The sequence below is a fragment of the Meriones unguiculatus genome, chromosome 12 (assembly GCF_030254825.1).
Source record: "Meriones unguiculatus strain TT.TT164.6M chromosome 12, Bangor_MerUng_6.1, whole genome shotgun sequence".
Classification (NCBI taxonomy): Eukaryota; Metazoa; Chordata; class Mammalia; order Rodentia; family Muridae; genus Meriones; species Meriones unguiculatus.
In genome coordinates, this window is record NC_083360.1 from 98247339 (window position 1) to 98266325 (window position 18987).

At 38.3% G+C, this 18987-nt stretch overlaps 1 protein-coding gene across 18 annotated transcripts in view; it reads left to right on the top strand.

Moving 5' to 3' along the window:
- Positions 1-18987, top strand: part of Ehbp1 (EH domain binding protein 1) — a 246186-nt gene that overhangs the window by 102572 nt on the left and 124627 nt on the right. For 11 of the 18 annotated variants that reach the window (XM_060365165.1, XM_060365166.1, XM_060365175.1 and 8 more), the window contains exons 8-10: positions 957-1061; positions 1667-1789; positions 8331-8568. In XM_060365165.1, coding sequence (XP_060221148.1) covers positions 957-1061; positions 1667-1789; positions 8331-8568 — 466 coding nt within the window. The remainder of the gene's footprint in view (positions 1-956; positions 1062-1666; positions 1790-8330; positions 8569-18987) is intronic. The other 7 variants (XM_060365174.1, XM_060365179.1, XM_060365182.1 and 4 more) reach the window with 3 other exon arrangements.

Sequence of the window (18987 nt, forward strand, 5' to 3'; positions counted from 1 at the left end):
GTGCCAAGCAGAAGCCTTGGCACAGGCTGACAAATATCTGTTCAAACAATTAAGTGTATGAAGGTAATGCCATCACAAACATTCTTTGATTTGCTTCAAATAAAATTTATTGCATACTTAAATTTATAGTGCTGAAGAACAGATGTATTGATATTAAATTTAAACTGCTGTATATTTTTGTTTTCTTCATTTTTCACAAAATGGTATGGATTTGTTTAGTTTATCTTCATATATAACATTGTCCTAGGCTTAGCTTTGGAAATGCTGAGGACTAAGCAGGTGACCCTAGTGAGGCCTTTTTATATTGTTTGTGATTCATGTATAAAGACAATTTTCATATGCAAATAAGTTCTGTGGTTTTCTTCTTTATCCTTGTCTTCAGTCTGTCTTTTATGGGGTAAGTACCGTGCTTTTGGAGGAGAAAATAGTAGCTACTTCCTGTTCTTAGTTCTTCCTTGCTGATTTTTAACATAGTAGAACATGAAGAATTACTTTGTATATTATTCAGATAGAGAAAGTCTTAAATTCTTTAGTTTAAATTAAGAATTTTGCAAGACAAATAGTGACTGACTCTCCAAAGACGTTTATTGCTATTTCTTTTTTTTGTTTTGTTTTTTTTTTGTTTGTTTTTGCTTTTTTTGTTTTTTTTTGTTTTGTTTTTTTTGCTATTTCTTAGAGTTGTCAAAAATCCAGTATAAACCACACTTACATTATTTATTGTTAATGTTTTGTGTTTATTAACATAGTGATTATGCTACTAATAAAATGTTAACAGTAAAATGATTGCAATACTCTCCAGTTATTTACCTTTGTTATAATCCATCAAAGTAACATTTCTGAATGTATTTCTTGATTAATCAAATGTCTCCTGTCTGTTTTTGATAACAGCATGCTTCTACTGGTCTTTAGTTCAGTGACCTGACCTTACATTTGTCTTGACTGGCTTCTGTTTACAGAAATTGTAAACCAGTTGAATGCTCTGAGCAGCTTAGATGAAGATCAAGATGACTGCATAAAGCAAGCAAATATGCCTTCAGCTAAATCAGCCAGTTCCTCTGAAGGTCTAAAGCTCTCCTCCCTCTGCTCTGATTGCCTGTTTACTGTGACTTGCTACGTTCTGCCTTCTGTCTGCTTACCTGTCAGTTTTGTCATTGTGTACCTTCTTGAATGTTCTCTTTGGTAATTTGTAGCACACCACCAGGCAACAAGATAGCAAACCTTATCGTTAACAAATTTGCTAGAAAATTTCTTGATATGAGTTATTTTGAATCATCTGAGTGTTTTTAATCACGTAGCGTGCTGCTTCTTCATTGAGCTTACTATTATACATACACTCTTCAGAGTACGCATGTCTATATTTGTTTAAAAGACTTTTTCTGCAAGTCTGTTTAGCACTGGGAAATCAAGTTTAGTTGACATAGCAAGTTTCTTTACTATAGTTCATTATCTGATATAGTTCCCAAGTTTAATATGTCCCCTTTGGTTTATTTTCAAATATTGGTGTACTACAAAATACTTGAATGGCATTCTGCCACTCATAAAATACTGTCTTATTATTTGCAGGTATTATTAATGTGAATTTTAATATTTTGAAATATCTCATGAATTACCAAAACCCATGATTCATTGTAACTGTGATGAGCTTTACACATGCATTTATTTTCAGAACTTATCAACACACTTAACTTTTTGGATGAAGCACAGAAGGAGTTGGCCACTGTGAATACAAATCCTTTTGATGAACCTGATGTAACAGAATTAAATCCATTTGGAGATCCTGACTCAGAAGGTAATATGTTCGTCTCCACACGTAGTCTGCAGTAAAGTGATGACCCCTAATGATGTATTGCTATACCCATAGGTCAGTTCATGGCTTAACCCTTATCTGAGAAGCTTCTTTTTGTAGAAAATTATAATTAACACAAAAACTCCGTGTATAGTTGTGTTTTCTTGCACTGTGAGGGCATATTTTTTTTCAAACGGCAGTTGTGTAAATTCTTATTGCACTTAATACTACTTGCAGTTGATCATTTATTAATCCCTCTCTATCATGCTGATCAAAAAGATGGTAAAAGATCTGCTATTGAGATAGTAGTTTACCTGTTGGGTATTTTAAACCTCCTTGGTGGGCATACCCTCTGAAGCCGCCTTGTGGAACATGCTGATGCGGATGAAATGAGACCGTTTTTCTCCTCACTTAGCTGTTGCACTCTGATGTCTAGTAGCAGGGCATCCAGCAGCCAGCTACTTCCGCTGCCTGTCTCCGGCTGAGAGTCATAATCAGTAGTGACAGCGAGTTGTATGTGTGTGAGAGTATGGAGCAGAGAAGGAAGAGCCACCGCAGTCTTACGCAGGCACACACACAAGCGCGCATGCACACGCCCATGCACAAGCCCCTGCTCAATCCTATTTTGTACGGAGTAAATCCAAAAGTTTTCTCCCTAAATCGTTTTTCTTACCAAGTCATTTTAAACTCTTAATGCTTGAGTGAGGGCTGTTGAAAAGTGAGACTGCTGTTTAATTAAACTCCTTGCTCAGGGTAAACGCAAGAATGATTAGCTACTGTTTACATCTTTTTGCCTGCTCCTATGAAATCTTTACGAGCTTTGAATAATTTGGTGACTGACTGTCAGAGTGAGAAGAGTTTGAGCTTCAGGAATTGCTGCTTCATGGCAGTGTCATTTCAGGGTCCTTTCTTTCTCATTGCTTTCTTACCTCACTCCAGATTAGTCAGTTTAATTTTGTCTGTGAGCTATCGATTATGAACATATTTAAGATACTAATAATGTTAAAATAGATTTGTAGTAAGTCTGAGAGGCAACCACTTTCAATAGGTTAGATTGTCAAGGCTCAGTGAAGCCCATGGGTCTGGAACTGAGGCGAATGGACACGTTGCTCTTGATTATGCATTATAGATCTCTGAGTTTGTACGCTTGAATGTATTATGAAATTATTTCAAGATGCCAGCATTTAGGCTTTTCATTTCAAAACTAAATATGTAATTTTGCTAAATATATGTGAAACCACTTTGTGGAAAGAGTAGTCACATCATGGATTATGTGATGTCCCATAAGACTGCTAATTTCTATTTGGAAGTAGTAAGCCTTCCTTATTCAGAATTCTTAGTTTTGTGAAGAAAGTTAATAAAATATGTTGCAGCTATTATTCTCTTCACTGTATGCGACTAGAAATTTCAGAATAAGTATTCCCAGAAGTAATTTTTTGCCAATTCAAAATTTGTATCCTCAATAAACAAAAGTGTTTGAAGAAGAAAATGTATTGTAATTTTTTTATATTTTTCACTACAGTTTTAATTCTCATTCATTCATTCACCTTTAAAAAAATTCAGTACTTTAGTGACTCACTTAAAATTACTGTATTTCTTACTGTGTATGTGAAATATTCTGAAGTTCTTCATGGCTGGCTATTGTCAGTAAATTGTACCTTGGCAGTTTGTCTACTTTATAAAGAAGAACATCTCGTTGTTTGAGGATTTCAGGTGGTGTATTTTGAACGTATATCCGTGTCCTCCAACTCCTCCCGGTCCTGCCCCCTCTCCACCCACCCAGCTTCGTGTTCTGGGTCTTAGAGGTGGCACACATGTGCCTGGAGCCCAGGCTGTATTGCTGGACCCACTTCTTTGCCTTTGGTTTTATAGTTGATGGATTTGCTCGGCTCAGTTTTTGTAATTATTATCTTGAAAGTAGAAGTAAAAATTCATTTCTGTTGACCAGTTTTCTGTTGCTTAAGTATTTGTGCTCTAGAATTCGTTAATAAAAGGTTGAGACATTTCCATGTTCCCTTTCCCTACAGAGGATAGAAAATGCTTCCCTTGCATTATAATAAAAATGTTATCCCAATCTCATGGATCAGTAGGATTAACATAGTGAAAATGGCCACCCTGCCAAAAGCAATCTACAGATTCAATGCAATTCCCATCAAGATACCAACGCAATTCTTTACAGAACTTTAAAGAAAAATTTTCATTTTCATACGGAAAAGCAAAAAATCCAGACTTGCTAAAACAATCCTGTACAGATCTGTAAAGATCTTCTGGAGGTATCGCCATCCCTGATCTCAAGTTGTACTACAGAACAACAGTAATAAAAACTGCGTGGTACTGGTATAGAAACAGAATGGTGGATTAATGGAATCGAATAGAAGACCCAGAAATAGATCCACACACCTACGCATACTTGATTTTTGACAAAGAAGCCAAAACCATACAATGGAAAAAAGATAGCATCTTCAACAAATGGTGCTGGTCTAACTGGATATCTACATATAGAAAAATACAAATAGATCCATACTTATCACCCTGCACAAAACTAAAGTCCACATAGATCAAAGACCTCAACAAAAAAACAGACACACTAAACCTATTAGAAATAAAACTGGTGAAGACCCTTGAACTCATTGGCACAGGAGACAACTTCCTGAACAGAACACCAGTAGCACCGGCTCTAAGAGCAACAATCAATAATGGACCTCATGAAACCGAAAATCTTCTGTAAAGCAAAGGACACTGTCATCAGAACAAAACGACAGCCTACAGACTGGGAAAGGATCCTCACCAACCCTATATCTGACAGAGAGCTAATATCCAGAATATATAAAGAAGTTAAACACCAACAAATCAAGTAATCCAATTAAAAAATGGGGTACAGGGCTAAAAAGAATTCTTAACAGAGGAATATCAAATGGTAGGGAAACACTTAAAGATATGCTCACTGTCCTTACTCATCAGGAAAATGCAAATCAAAACGACCCTGAGATTTCACTTTACACCCAACAGAATGGCTAAGATCAAAAACTCAAGTGACAACACATGCTGGAGAGGTTGTGGAGAAAGGGGAACCCTCCTCCATTGCTGGTGGGAATGTAAACTTGTACAACCACTTTGGAAATCAATCTGGCACTTTCTCAGACAATTAGGAATAGTGCTACCTCAAGATCCAGCCATACCACTCCTAGGCATATATCCAAAAGATGCTCAAGTATACAACAAGGACATTTGCTCAACCATGTTCATAGCAGCTTTATTTGTAATAGCCAGAACCTGGAAACAGCCCAGATGCCCCTCAGTTGAAGAATGGATACAAAATTGTGATACATTTACACAATGGACTACTACTCAGCAATGAAAAACAAGGAAATCATGAAATTTACAGGCAAATGGTGGGAACTAGAAAAGATCATCCTAAGTGAGGAATCCCAGGAGCAGAAAGACACACATGGTATATACTCACTTATAAGTGGATATCAGACATATAATATAGGATAACCATACTAAAATCTGTACACCTAATGAATCTAATCAAGAAGGAGGACACTAGATAAGATGATCAATCCTCATTTAGAAATGCAAACAAGATGGACATTGGAAGAGGGAGGAAACGGAACAGGACAGGAGCCTACCACAGAGGGCCTCTGACTCTACCTAGTAGGGTATCAAAGCAGATGCTTGAGACTCATAGTCAAACTTTGGGCACAGTTTAGGGAATCTTATGGAAGAAGAGGGAGATTGAAAGACCTGGAGGGGATTGGAGCTCCACAAGGAGAGCAACAGAACCACAAATAAATAAATAAATAAATAAATAAATAAAATCTGGGCCCAGGGCCCTTTTCTGAGACTGATACACCAACCAAGGACCATTCATAGAGATAACCTAGAACCCCTGCACAGATGTAGCTCATGGCAGCTCAGTGTCCAAGTGGGTTCTCTAGTAAGGGAAACAGGGGTTGTCTCTGACATGAACTCAATGGCCTGCTCTTTGATCACCTCCCCCTGATAGGGGAACAGCCTTACCAGGCCACAGAGAAAGACAATGCAGCCAGTCCTGATGAGACCTGATAGGCTAGGGTCAGATGGAAGGGGAGGAGGACCTCCCCTATCAGTGGACTGGGGGAGGGGCATGGGAGGAGAAAAGGGAGGGAAAGTGGGATTAGGAGGGCATGAGGGAGGGGGCTACAGCTGGGATGCAAAGTGAATAAATTGTAATAATTAAAAAATAAATAAAAATTTTAAAATGTTAATAATATTTCAATATTATTAAAAGACATCATTGCTAAAACTTTTCTGTATAGTTTTAGCTGTATTTAAATTCATTTCAGTATTTATTATGATTTTATGAATTCTCTTATAATTATTCCAATTTAATATACAAAATCCTAGCTCAGAGGGGTTTGGTTTGGATTGGTGAAAAGAAAAAATAAGTTTTCCAGGCTAATTTGTAAAATATAGGTTGTTTGACTCTAAGTTTTGAAAATTGCAAGCTGAGCATGGACGTTTGGTGGATTGTGGCTACAGTACCATCTACTTAGGAGGCAGAAGCAAGAGGTCACTTCACCCCAGCAGATTGACACCAACTTGGCCAGTATAAACCTTAGCATTTCAATTAAATGAATGGTGCTGGAGAGATGGCTCAGCAAGACCATCACTTGTTTCTACTGAAGAGGCCATGAGATCAGCTCCCAGTGCTGAAGCAGCAGCTAATAACCTCTGGAACTGAAACTCTGGGGACCTAATGCTCTCTCTGACCTCCAAGGGCACAAGGCATACAAGTGCTGTGTTGTATGCATGCAGGGAAAAGAATCAATACATAAATAACAGTAATTCTTTAAAGGAGGAAAGACTGGGGCCAGTGGCTCAGCAGATAAAATGCTTGCTGTGCAAACATGAGGACCTGAGTTCAGATCCCCAGCACCTATGTAAAAAACTAGGCGTGGGGGTGGAGGTCTGTAATCTTACTGGTGAGAGGCAGAAACAGATGGAGTTCCAGAAAGTCACATAATAATTAGATTAAGTTTCTTGAGATGTTACTTATAAAACGATCGTTTTGTTTGTTTGTTTGTTTGTTTTTGTTTTTGTTTTTTTTGCTGTGATTGTGACAGTGGTAATAATTGGGAGACAGAGGTTAACTAAGATATCTTTCTCTATTGCTCTCCATCTTATTTATTTAATTTATTTTTGAAACAGATTCTCCAATCAGAGCTTATAGTCTAGGCTAGAGTGACAGCCGCTGGGACCTGCCCCTTTCCATTCCCCATCTCTACCCCTCGCCCCAGCCCCTGCACACCTCAGCGGTTATGTATTAAGCTTGCTATGTGGCTTCAGGGCTCCAGACTGAATTTCTGTTTTCTATTATTATCTATTTGCTAGAGTTGTCTGGTATAATTTAAATTACTTTTAATATATTATGTTTTTTTGGCTTGCTCTACTTTGGGAAATGTCTATTTTTATCACCAAAACTGTGTTCAGATTTGTTTTCAAATTAATTTGAGTGTTTTAAAAGTGAACTACACTAAATCATGGTGTGTTCTCCCTCGCACACCCTTTCTCTTCAGAACCGAGGACTGAACCTGGGTCTTTATGCTTGCTGGGCAAGCTCTCCACCACCAAGCTAAAGCCTCAGCCCCACCAGCAGGGTGTTAATACAGCATTCCAACTTGGATTTCCTTGTGCTAGTCTTGTTGATTAGGTTCAAGTTTATTGGCTCTAAAAAGTTTAGCTCTGGATATAATACAGCTCAGTGGTAGAGTGCGCAAGCCCTGGTAAGTGCCCACCTGCTGTTCCAGCAGTGATGTGTGAGTGTATGCTGTGCACAGTCCAGAATAGGTGCTTTGATGCCTAGATGGTATGCGCTGGCAGAGCCACCAAGTATCATTTAAAAGTATAATCCATTTTTATGCTCTTAAAAATCAAGTTAACTGGACTTCATTTTGGGATGGAAAGCTTGTATAGAGAGATAAACGGTAATTCTGCACTTCTAAGTAGTTTAAAACTTCTGAAGTTTGTATACTATCATATTGGTATCAGACACTTCAAAGATTGTCATGAGGAGGGCTGGAAAAATATCTTTGTCTATTGCTTTCCATCTTATTTTAATAAATAAAATAAATTAATGCTCAGAGGTTACGAGCTTGTAATGCTCTCATAGAAGACCCTCCTTCATTCCATAGCCCCCATCTCAGGAGGCTTACAATCACTTGTAACTCAAGCTTTTTTTTTTTTTTTATAACTCACATGCATAAACCACATGCACATACATACCTGTGCATGCGCATTTTTAAGGCAGCCATGAGACATTAGCAATCTAAAGAGGCAGTGTTTAAGAGTACTCTTCCTAAAGACGTAGGCAGAAATTCTGCAGTTTACATTTTGTTGAGCTTCAGGGTTCCTTTGCTCTTCAAAAATATCTACTTGGTTCATTATTGCACTCTCTCAACCTTGTAGTTCATTAATTCAAGAATGCCTATTATTGAAAACATTAAAAATAGAGGATATCATATGCTGTTCTTTTAACCCGTCTTTTACTATTGTTTTATAGAACCAATCACTGAAACAACTTCACCTAAAAAACCAGAAGAATCTTTTTATAATAACAGCTGTCATCCCTTTAAAGGCGCCCGGACTCCACAGTACTTGAACCCATTTGATGAGCCAGAGACTTTTGTACTGATAAAGGATTCTCCACCCCAGTCTACAAGGAGAAAAAACCTAAGACCTGTGGACATGAGCAAGTACCTCTATGCTGATGCTTCGAAAAGTGAAGAAGAATTAGATGAGTAAGTACATTCCTTTTATTTTGTTATCGTCACACTTAGCCTGCATATTAATGTAAGGAGACCCTTCTGAAATACAACTAGATATGTTAAAATGTTCATATACATTGTATGAGTTAGCATGTTACTTTTCCTGCTACCAGGACTTCTTTTGAAAATAGTTTTTCAGTAAGATTCTGTTTCTTTGTTTTATAGGGTTTTTTTTTTTTGAGCATGTCTTACATAAGTACAGTGTATTATATCATTTCTACCTTTTCTTTTACTCCTGTCTCAAATGCATGTCCTTTTCTTTTGTAAGTACATCCACAACAACAACAACAAAGATCCACCAAGTCTGATTAGTGCTGGCTATATCTACAGCAGTTTATGGCTGGTCACTTAGGTCTGCGCAACCTCTTGTCCCAGGAGGAGACTAACCCTCCCTGTCTTCCTTCCCTCAGTTGCCACTGAACGCCTATAGCTCAGCTCGGGGTGGGGCCTTGTGAGCATCCTCTCCTTCCATGTTGTAATGGTGTGCTCTTGTGCAGGCAACAGTGTTGTTGAGAGTTAGGGGACCAACACCCCTGCTGTTTCCAGAAGACAGTGTCTCGCAGCGGTCCTTCTGGCCATCAGAAGTCTTTCACTTTTAACCTTTATCTTCTTCATAAAGATATATGTCTGTCTACCTTATACACCAAACATGGGAGACTGTGGAATCCAATTGTGTTTACTCACTGAAACTGTTGGCATTTAGGTGCTTTTGATTGAAAACTAGGCATTTCCTTCAGTTGTGCTGCAGTTCTGTTGTAGGAATCATAGAATTATGTATGATACTGACTTGATGAGAACATTTGTTCAGCACATAACAGCACAATCCCAACATTTCTAAGCAGAGGCCATCACCGGCTCAGTGTGAATAGGCAGTGTCATCATGGCTGCCATTTTGCTCAAGTCTAGGAGTTCATAGTATAGTCTGCAGTTGCACAGTGCTAATGGTTTATGGCTCTGCATTCATTTAAAGACCAACCAAGCTTTTACTTTTAGCCACGGTAGCATGGATTGGATTTCACGTTCAGTCTTAAGAAAATAAAGGGAATAAAATATTTGAAACAGTGCTTTTGAGACACTGAACGTAAACTGCAAGGGACATGGGTCCCACAAATTGTTCTTTCAACTCATATTTCAAAATGTATCCAGCCTTTTAGTGGTTAAAAAATTTGCACAGACCCCAGCGTCTCCCTGAACTGGGGACAGATAATTTGGGTTTGCAGAGCTGGCACCAGCAGTAGTAAACCAGATCTGCAAACTGAGCTCCAGAGAGGAGACGGGCCCTTCTTGAATTCCCTAGGCGAGCATTGATTGGAGCGCACATGTATGTAGGTGTCTGTGGGAAAGAAGCACGCGAACAATTGTAGGAGATTTTTCAGAATGGGGTGTAGTCTGTGTTTTTCCACTAAACAGAAAGAGTTTTTAAACCATAAGACATGAGGTAGGGTGCTCAGACATTTGTTGCTTCAGCTACACCAACACTCCCTAGGCCGCCCCAAAAGTTCAGGGCCGGGGTCTGAAGAGTCAGACTGACTTTAAGTAAGTTAAATAGACTGTGTTCCACACAAGCAAAAAATATTTAAGGAGACAAACAAATATGTAGCACTCCAAATGTAAATTTCATAATTTCTGACAAATTTATCAGGCAAGTAAACAAACAGAATAAGAGTGTGATAAGAAAATTGAGTCATTAAATATGGATGTAGAGATGGGATAGGTGATAGAACTCATTATCATGTGCATGTGAGTGCACGTATGTGTAATCTCTTCCAAAGGAAATAGTTTGGATCGTAATAACAGATTTTTAGTTTTATAACATGTTACAAGTAGCAAGTGTGGCTGCACTGAGCAGAGAGGCTGGGCAGGAAAATGGAGGCAGTCTCACTGTATGCTCCCAGACATTGTGACTTGAGCACACATCTTACTTTTTACAGGTAGCATAACTGTGTAGAGAATCACAAGGAGTCTCCACAAAGGCACTAGGACTGAAAACTAAATCAGCACGGTTACAGGGTAGAAGATGGATACTCAAATTCAGTGACATTTATTTATAATGACAACAACCAGAAACAGACATTTAGAACTACTGTTTAGAGAGAATGAGAACATAGCTCAGTAGCAACACAAGTGCAAGGGCCTGGGTTTGAGCCCCAGCACAAAAAAGAAAATAATAATTGTAAAAGTATCTAAAATAGAGCAGACAAACAAAAGAGCAGTAGATTATAACAACGACAGTTAATGTCTGTACACTGAGAACAATTCTGAAAAAAATGAAAAATTTGCAATTGAATGAACTTCAGATAATATATTTAATGTATATTTATATATTAAAGTATTTTGTATTTTCTTCAAATGTAAATGCAATATGGATTACAGTATCAAAATGTAACTTCTGTTTTTGTTATGCTTCAGTAAATAGGTCATCTTTTTTTTTTTTTTTTTTTTTTTCACAAAATTGATTGTACTTATCAAGAAAAAAATATTTATTCCACCAAAGCATGTCTCAGAAAGATCTGTGATAATTGCTTTTATTATCAATACATTAAAACTTAGAGATGCTTAAAAAAATTCTAGGAGATGCAAATTATAGTGAGAGAAATGGACTGAGTACTATTTTGGTCAGAGCTAGAAGGCAGGGGAGCCTAAGAGGAGTGGTCTGGAAAGGAAACTCTGGTGAGAATGGATTACTCTTATTGTGGCAATCAGTGTTCACACTTACCTGAAGGCTACCTCATTGTACTCAGGTTTAGACCATTCATTGTGTATTATTGGCACTTAAATTTGTCTAGATAGGAATAAAAATTTTAATTTTATTATAAGGAATATATCACACGATTCACTCCCTGCCTGAAATTCATGGGCTTGGAGTAACTGATGTAAATAATTGATGGGGGACAGAGGAGATCTGTAAAATGTTTAATCATAAATAACATAATGATAAAGAGCATAATGATATGTTTACTTGAAGTGGGTCTCTGCTTTACTTGGAAAAATGAACTCAGTTGTTAACATTTAAATATTAGAAAAAGGTATTGCTCCTTAAAAATGTAATTTAATAGGAAAAATCTTTAAAGTTAAAATGATGATTTAAAAAAAAAACACACATTTGAGCAACTTCCCTAGGGTCTTCCTTGTTGGTTAGGGTCTTTAGGACTATAGATTTTAGTATGTTTATCCTACATTCTATGGCTAATATCCACTTATGAGTGAGTATATACCATGTGTGTCTTTCTGCTTCTGGGATACCTCACTCAGGATGATCTTTTCCAGTTCCTACCATTTGACTGCAAATTTCATGATTTCCTTGTTTTTAATTGCTGAGTACTATTCCGTTGTATAAATGTACCACAATTTCTGTATCCATTCCTCATCTGGGTTGTTTCTAGTTTCTGGCTATTACAAATAAAGCTGCTATGAACGTGGCTGAGCAAATGTCCTTGTTGTGTACTTGAGCATCTTTTGGATATATGCCTAGGAGTGGTACAGCTGGATCTTGAGGTAGCACTATTCCTAACTTTCTGAGGAGGCACCAGATTGATTTCCAAAGTGGGTCAAAAAGAAGGGGAGGAGGACCTCCTCTATCAGTGGACTAGGGGAGGGGCATAGGGGGAAAGAGGGAGGAATGGTGGGATTCGGAGGAGATGAGGGAGGGGCTTACAGCGGGGATATAAATTGAATACATTGTAATAAATGATGATAATGATGATACATCTTCAAAAACCTCATTTGATAAATGGAAGTTTAGAAATTCGATTTGTGTTTGGGGAGAAATGTGCCCTCCTACCGGGTGGTCGGCTCCTCCCAGCGCCTGCGCTTCCAGTACATGTTTACTCCCCTGTTAGCAAGCACCAGCAGAGTCGGTCTAGAACCACATCGAGAGAGCAGCGACTGGGGCCACGGGGACTGTTGACTGGGAGGGAAGATTACCTAAGGAAGCTGCACAGTCCAACGTTAAATGTTTGGGGGCTTTTGTGTGATAGAATGAAACCATTCACACAGATACCCGGGCTAACACGCACACACATGTACACACTCACGAACACACAGATTTATCCACATGTGCACATGCTGGTCTGCACACATGCTCAGTACACACACATGCACATACACAGAGGGCTGCGGAGGAGACTCGTACATGTGCTTATGAGCCTATGGCTACCTTTTGAGAAAAACTGTTTCCTCCTTAAGTACTTAGTTATGACATAAAATCATTGTATTCCAAACCCAGGTCAAAAGACTGGCTCAAATTATTATGCTTGTTTTCTTTGAACAGCTAATGTGTGATCAAAATGGAGTTTCTCATGGGTGGTGTAGGTGCTGAGTAATAGCCACACACCTAGAGTACTTGAGAGGAAATGCAAACTCTAAAGGCAAGTATGCAGTCTTTCCCAGCGACATGAATATTACACAACACATGCATACACACCCTGCTGTCTCCTATTGACAAATTAAGGAGACAGCAGTGTTTACTTAAACATTTTTAAATGCCTCTGTAAAAACTAAAGTCAGAACGCTAGGTGTTCCCTTTGACCAAAGTCAGCCTTTTAAAGGTGTTCTAAATTGCACAATCACCTGGGGTTAGCAATGGGAATCCATCAAAAAGCCTTTCTTAAAATTATACACAGAAGTTCTAAACATCGCACTTCCACTGTTTAGCTTCCAGAAGAACTTAGGTGGTATTTAATTCTTGGTAATTCTCACCTTTTGTTCTCTGAAAGTTTGTATAATATCAGCAACACAAATCTTCCACATTCTATCTTTACCTCAGTCATAAACTTATGACCTTTTACCAAGTAAAAGCTGTTGTGACTCATTTTCCATCACCAAGTTCTTCCTGCGTCGTGTGAGCTAACCTTGTACAGGTACTAATGAACAGCGCCTACACTTTGATGTGCGAAGCAGGCTGCAGTGCCCAGCAGACCCATCAGCACCTGGAGAAGGTGTGTCCTTACTGCTCTTTAGCTGTGTCCTTGCAGGAAAGACCCACCCAGGGTTCTCAGGTGTCTGTGTTTTTGACGGCTGTTCCGGTTTTTGTGGCAAGATGGAAGCTAATAAGGCTTAGGGCATTTATGAAGTGCCTTGTTTTTCTTGATTTTGTTTTTGTTTTGTTTTGTTTTTTCCAATGCAAATGCAGTAGGGTCTTTAGTTTTTTAAAAAAAAAATTAAATTTATTTGTATTTTATTTTATTAGTTACACTTTATTCACTTTGTATCCCCCCCCATAAGCCCCTCCTTCCTCCCTTCCTGGTCCCACCCTCCCTCCCCCTCTTCACGAATGCCCCTCCCCAAGTCCACTGATAGGGAGGTCCTCCTCTCCTTCCTTCTGATCTTAGTCTATCAGATCTCATCAGGAGTGGCTGGATTGTCATCTTCTGTGTCCTGGTAAGGCTGCTACCCCCTCAGGGGGAGGTGATCAAAGAGCAGGCCAATCAGATTATGGCAGAGGCAGTCCCTCTTCCCATTACTATGCAACCCACTTGGACACTGAACTGCCATGGGCTACATCTGTGCAGGGGTTCTAGGTTATCTCCATGCATGGTACTTGGTTGGAGTATGAGTCTCTGGGAAGACCCCTGTGTTCAAATTTTCTGGTTCTGTTGCTCTCCTTGTGGAGTTCCTGTCCTCTCCAGATCTTACTATTTCCCACTTCTTGCATAAGATTCCATGCATACTGCCCAACAGCTGGCCATAAGTCTCAGCTTCTGCTTTGATAGTCTGCAGGGCAGAGCCCTCTGTGGCAGGTTCCTAGGTTGTTTCCTGTTTTTTTCTTCTTCTGATGTCCATCCTCTTGGACTTTTGGGATGGGGATTGAGCGTTTTAGTCAGGGTCCTCTCTCTTAATTAGTTTCTTTAGATGTACAGATTTTAGTAGGTTTATCCTATATTATATGTCTATATGAGTGAGTTTATACCATGTGTGTCTTTCTGCTTCTGGGACAGCTCACTCAGGATGATCCTTTCCAGGTCCCACCATTTACCTGCAAATTTCATGATTTCCTTATTTTTCATTGCTGATTAATACTCCATTGTGTAGATATACCACAATTTCTGTATCCATTGTTCAGTTGAGGGGCATCTGGGCTGTTTCCAGCTTCTGGCTATTACAAATAAGGCTACTACAAACATGGTTGAACAAATGTCCTTATTGTATACTTGAGTCTCTTTTGAATATATGCCTAGGAGTGGTATGGCTGGATCTTGAGGAAGCGCTTTTCCTAGTTGTCTGAGAAAGCGCCAGATTGATTTCCAGAGTGGTTGTACAAGTTGACATTTCCACCAGCAGTGGAGGAGGGTTCCCCTTGCTCCACAACCTCTCCAGCATGTGTTGTCACTTGAGTTTTTGATCTTGGCCACTTTGATGGGTATAAGGTGAACTCTCAGGGTCGTTTTGATTTGCATTTCTCTAATGGCTAATGTCGTTGAGCATTTCTTTAAGTGTTTCTCTGCCATTCGATATTCCTCTACAGAGAGTTCTCTGTTTAGCTCTGTTCCCCATTTTTTAATTGGATTACTTGGTTTGTTGCTTTTCAGCTTCTTTAGTTCTTTATATATACTGGATATTAGCCCTCTGTCAGATAAAGGGTTGGTGAAGATTCTTTCCCAATCTGAAGGCATTTGTTTTGTTTTGATGATGTTGTCCTTTGCTTTTTACAGAAGCTTTTCAGTTTCATGAGGTCCCATTTATTGATTGTTGCTCTTAGAGCCTGTGCTGTTGGTATTCTGTTCAGGAAGTTGTTTCCTGTACCAATGAATTCTAGGGTTTTCCCCACTTTTTCTTCTAACTGATTTAATGTATCTGGTTTTATGTTGAGGTCTTTGATCCACTTGGACTTTAGTTTTGTGCAGGGTGATAAGTATGAATCTATTTGCATTTTCTACATGTAGACATCCAGTTAGACCAGCAACATTTGTTGAAGATGCTATTTTTTTTTTCCATTGTATGGTTTTGGCATCTTTGTCAAAGATCAGGTGTCTATAAGTGTGTGGGTTTTTTCTGGGTCTTCTGTTGATCCACCATTCTGTTTCTATGCCAGTACCATGAAGTTTTTATAACTGTTGCTCTGTAGTATAGCTTAAGATCAGGGATGGAGCTACCTCCAGAAGATCTTTTATTGTATAGGATTGTTTTAGCAATTCTGGGTTTCTTGTTATTCCATATGAAGTTGAGAATTTTTCTCTCCAAGTCTGTAAAGAATTGTGTTGGTAATTTGATGGGCATTGCATTGAATCTGTAGATTGCTTTTGGTAAGATGGCCATTTTTACTATGTTAATCCTGTGAAGCCATGAGCATGGGAGATCTTTCCATCTTCTGATATCTTCTTCTAATTCTTTCTTCAGAGACTTGAATATTTTTTCATGCAAGTCTTTGACTTGCTTGGTTAGGGTTACACCAAGGTACTTTATGTCATTTGTGGCTATTGTAAAGGGTGTTGTTTCCCTAATTTCTTTCTCAGCCCTTTTGTCTTTTATATACAGGAGGGCTACTGATTTCTTTGAGTTAATTTTGTATCTGGCCACTTTGCTAAAGGTGTTTATCAGCTGTAGGAGTTACCTGGTAGAGTTTTTGGGGTCACTCATGTATATTATCATATCATCTGTAAATAGTGATACTTTGACTTCTTCCTTTCCAATTTGTATCCCCTTGATCTCCTTCAGCTGTCTTATTGCTCTAGCAAGGACTTCCAGAACTATGTTAAAGAGATATGGAGAGAGCGGGCAGCCTTGCCTTGCCCCTGATTTCAGTGGGATTGCTTTAAGTTTCTCTCCGTTCAGTTTGATGTTGGCTATAGGCTTGCTGTATATTGCCTTTACTATGTTTAGATATGTGCCTTGTATCTCTGATCTCTCTAATACTTTAAACATGAATGGATGTTGAATTTTGTCAAATGCTTTTTCAGCATCTAGGGAGATTATCATGTGGTTTGTTTTTTTCAGTTTGTTAATATGGTGGATTACATTGATGGATTTTCGTGTATTGAACCACCCCTGCATACCTGGGATGAAGCCTACTTGGTCATAGTGGATGATATCTTTGATGTGTTCTTGTATTCGGTTTGCAAGTATTTTGTTGAGTATTTTTGCATCAATGTTTGTAAGGGAGATTGGCCTGAAATTCTTTCTTTGTTGGGTCTTTGTGAGGTTTAGGTATCAAGGTGGCTGTGGCTTCATAGAATGAGTTTGGTAATGTTCCTTCTGTTTCTATTTTGTGGAAAAGTTTGAAGAGAATTGGCGTTAGCCCTTCTTTGAAGGTCTGGTAGAATTCTGTGCTGAAACCATCTGGTCCTGGGCTTTTTTTTGGATGGGAGACTTTCGATGACCACTTCTATTTCCTTGGGGGATATAGCACTATTTAATTGATTTACCTGGTCCTGATTCAGCATTGGTAAGTAGAATCGATCAAGAAAATTCTCCGTTTCATTTAGATTTTCAAGTTTTGTGGCATATAGACTTTTGAAGTAAGTCCTAATGATTGTTTGGATTTCCACAGTGTCTATAGTTATGTCCCCCTTTTCATTTCTGATTTTGTTGATTTGGATGGTGTCTCTCTGCCTTTTAGTTAGCTTGGCTAAGGGTTTGTTTATCTTGTTGATTTTCTCAACGAACCAGCTCTTGGTTTCATTGATTCTTTGAATTGTTTTATTCGTTTCTAATTGATTGATTTCAGCCCTGTGGTTGATTATTTCCAGCCGTCTACTCCTTTTTGGTGTATCTGCTTCTTCTTTTTCTAGGGTTTTTAAGTGAGCCATTAAGTTGCTTGAATGAGCTGTCTCGAATTTCTTCTTGAAGGCACTTAGTGCTATGAACTTTCCTCTTAGCACTGCTTTCATTGTGTCCCACAAGTTTGGGTATGTTCTGTCTTCATTTTCACTGAGTTCTAGGAAGGCTTTAATTTCTTTCTTTATTTCTTCCCTGACCCAGCTGTCATATAGTAGAAAGTTGTTTGGTTTCCATGTATGTATAGGCTTTTTGCTATTTCTGTTGTTGTTAAGGTCCAGCTTTATTCCATGGTGATACAAGGGATCATTTCAATCTTCTATCTGTTGAGGCTCACTTTGTGACCAACTATATGGTCTATTTTGGAGAAGGTTCCATGAGGTGCTGAGAAGAAGGTAAATTCTTTTGTGTTTGGGTGTAAGGTTCTGTAAATATCTGTTAGGTCCATTGATTCATGACCTCTCTTAGAGACATTGTTTCTTTGTTTAATTTCTGTTTAGTTGACCTGTCCTTTGTTGAGAGTGGGGTGTTGAAGTCTCCCACTATTAGTGTGTGGGAATCTATGTGTGGTTTAAGTTTTATCAATGTTTCTTTCACAAATGTGGGTGCCCTTGTATTTGGGGCATAGATGTTCAGGATTGTGATGTCTTCCTGGTGGAATTTTCCCTTGACGAGTATGAAGTGTCCTTCCCCGTCTCTTTTGATTAATTTTGGTTGAAAGTCTATTTTATCAGATATTAGAATGGCTACTCCTGCTTGCTTCTTGAGTCCATTTGCTTAGAAAGCCGTCTTCCAACCCTTTACCCTCAGGTAATGTCTATCTTTGTGACTTAGGTGTGTTTCTTGTGTGCAACAGATTTCTGGGTCTTGTTTACGCATCCATTCTGTTAGTCTGTGTCTTTTTATTGGACAATTGAGTCCATTGATGTTGAGAGAGATTAATGACCAGTGGCTGTTAGATCCTTTGATTTTGATGTTGGCTGTGGTCATAAGGTTGTGTGCTTGGTTGCTTTTTGTTTTACTGTAGTAAGGTTAATTATTTCCTGTGTTTTCTTGAAAGTAGCTAGTTTTCTTGGGTTGTATTTTCCCTTCTAGTGTCTTCTGTAATGCTGGATTTGTGTATAGGTATTGTTGAAATTTGTTTTTGTCATTGTTTTTGGTTTCTTTTGAGAATCCATATGCAGTCATTTCTGGTATGATGTGTGTCATTTTAATTTTTTCAAGGAAGCCCCTCATTGAATTTTTTTCATCTACATATAGCCATTTTAATTAATTTACATTGTTTTCCAGTGAAACATTTTCAAGAGAAAAAGACTATAGATTTTATTATACCCTTTCTGATTTTCAGTATATTTTACTTAATTCTTCTTGGATCTAACCAACATTGCTAATCTTTCTATAATTCAAGACAATAAATAATGTCATTTAAATTTGTTTTTATTTTTCTACTTATTTACTGTTTTTCAATGGACAGAAAGTTTAATGGTATAACCAACCTATTATTCAAGCGCATAATACAAAGGTAGAAATTCTTTTCTGCTCAGTGATACAGAGAATACCAAAATAGACAAACTCTTCTGCCTCCCCATATGTGCAATGATACATTTAATAAAATGTATCAGTCTAATATACAAGATCTTTGCAATACTAAAAAAAAAATTATGAATTATGGCCGCAGTA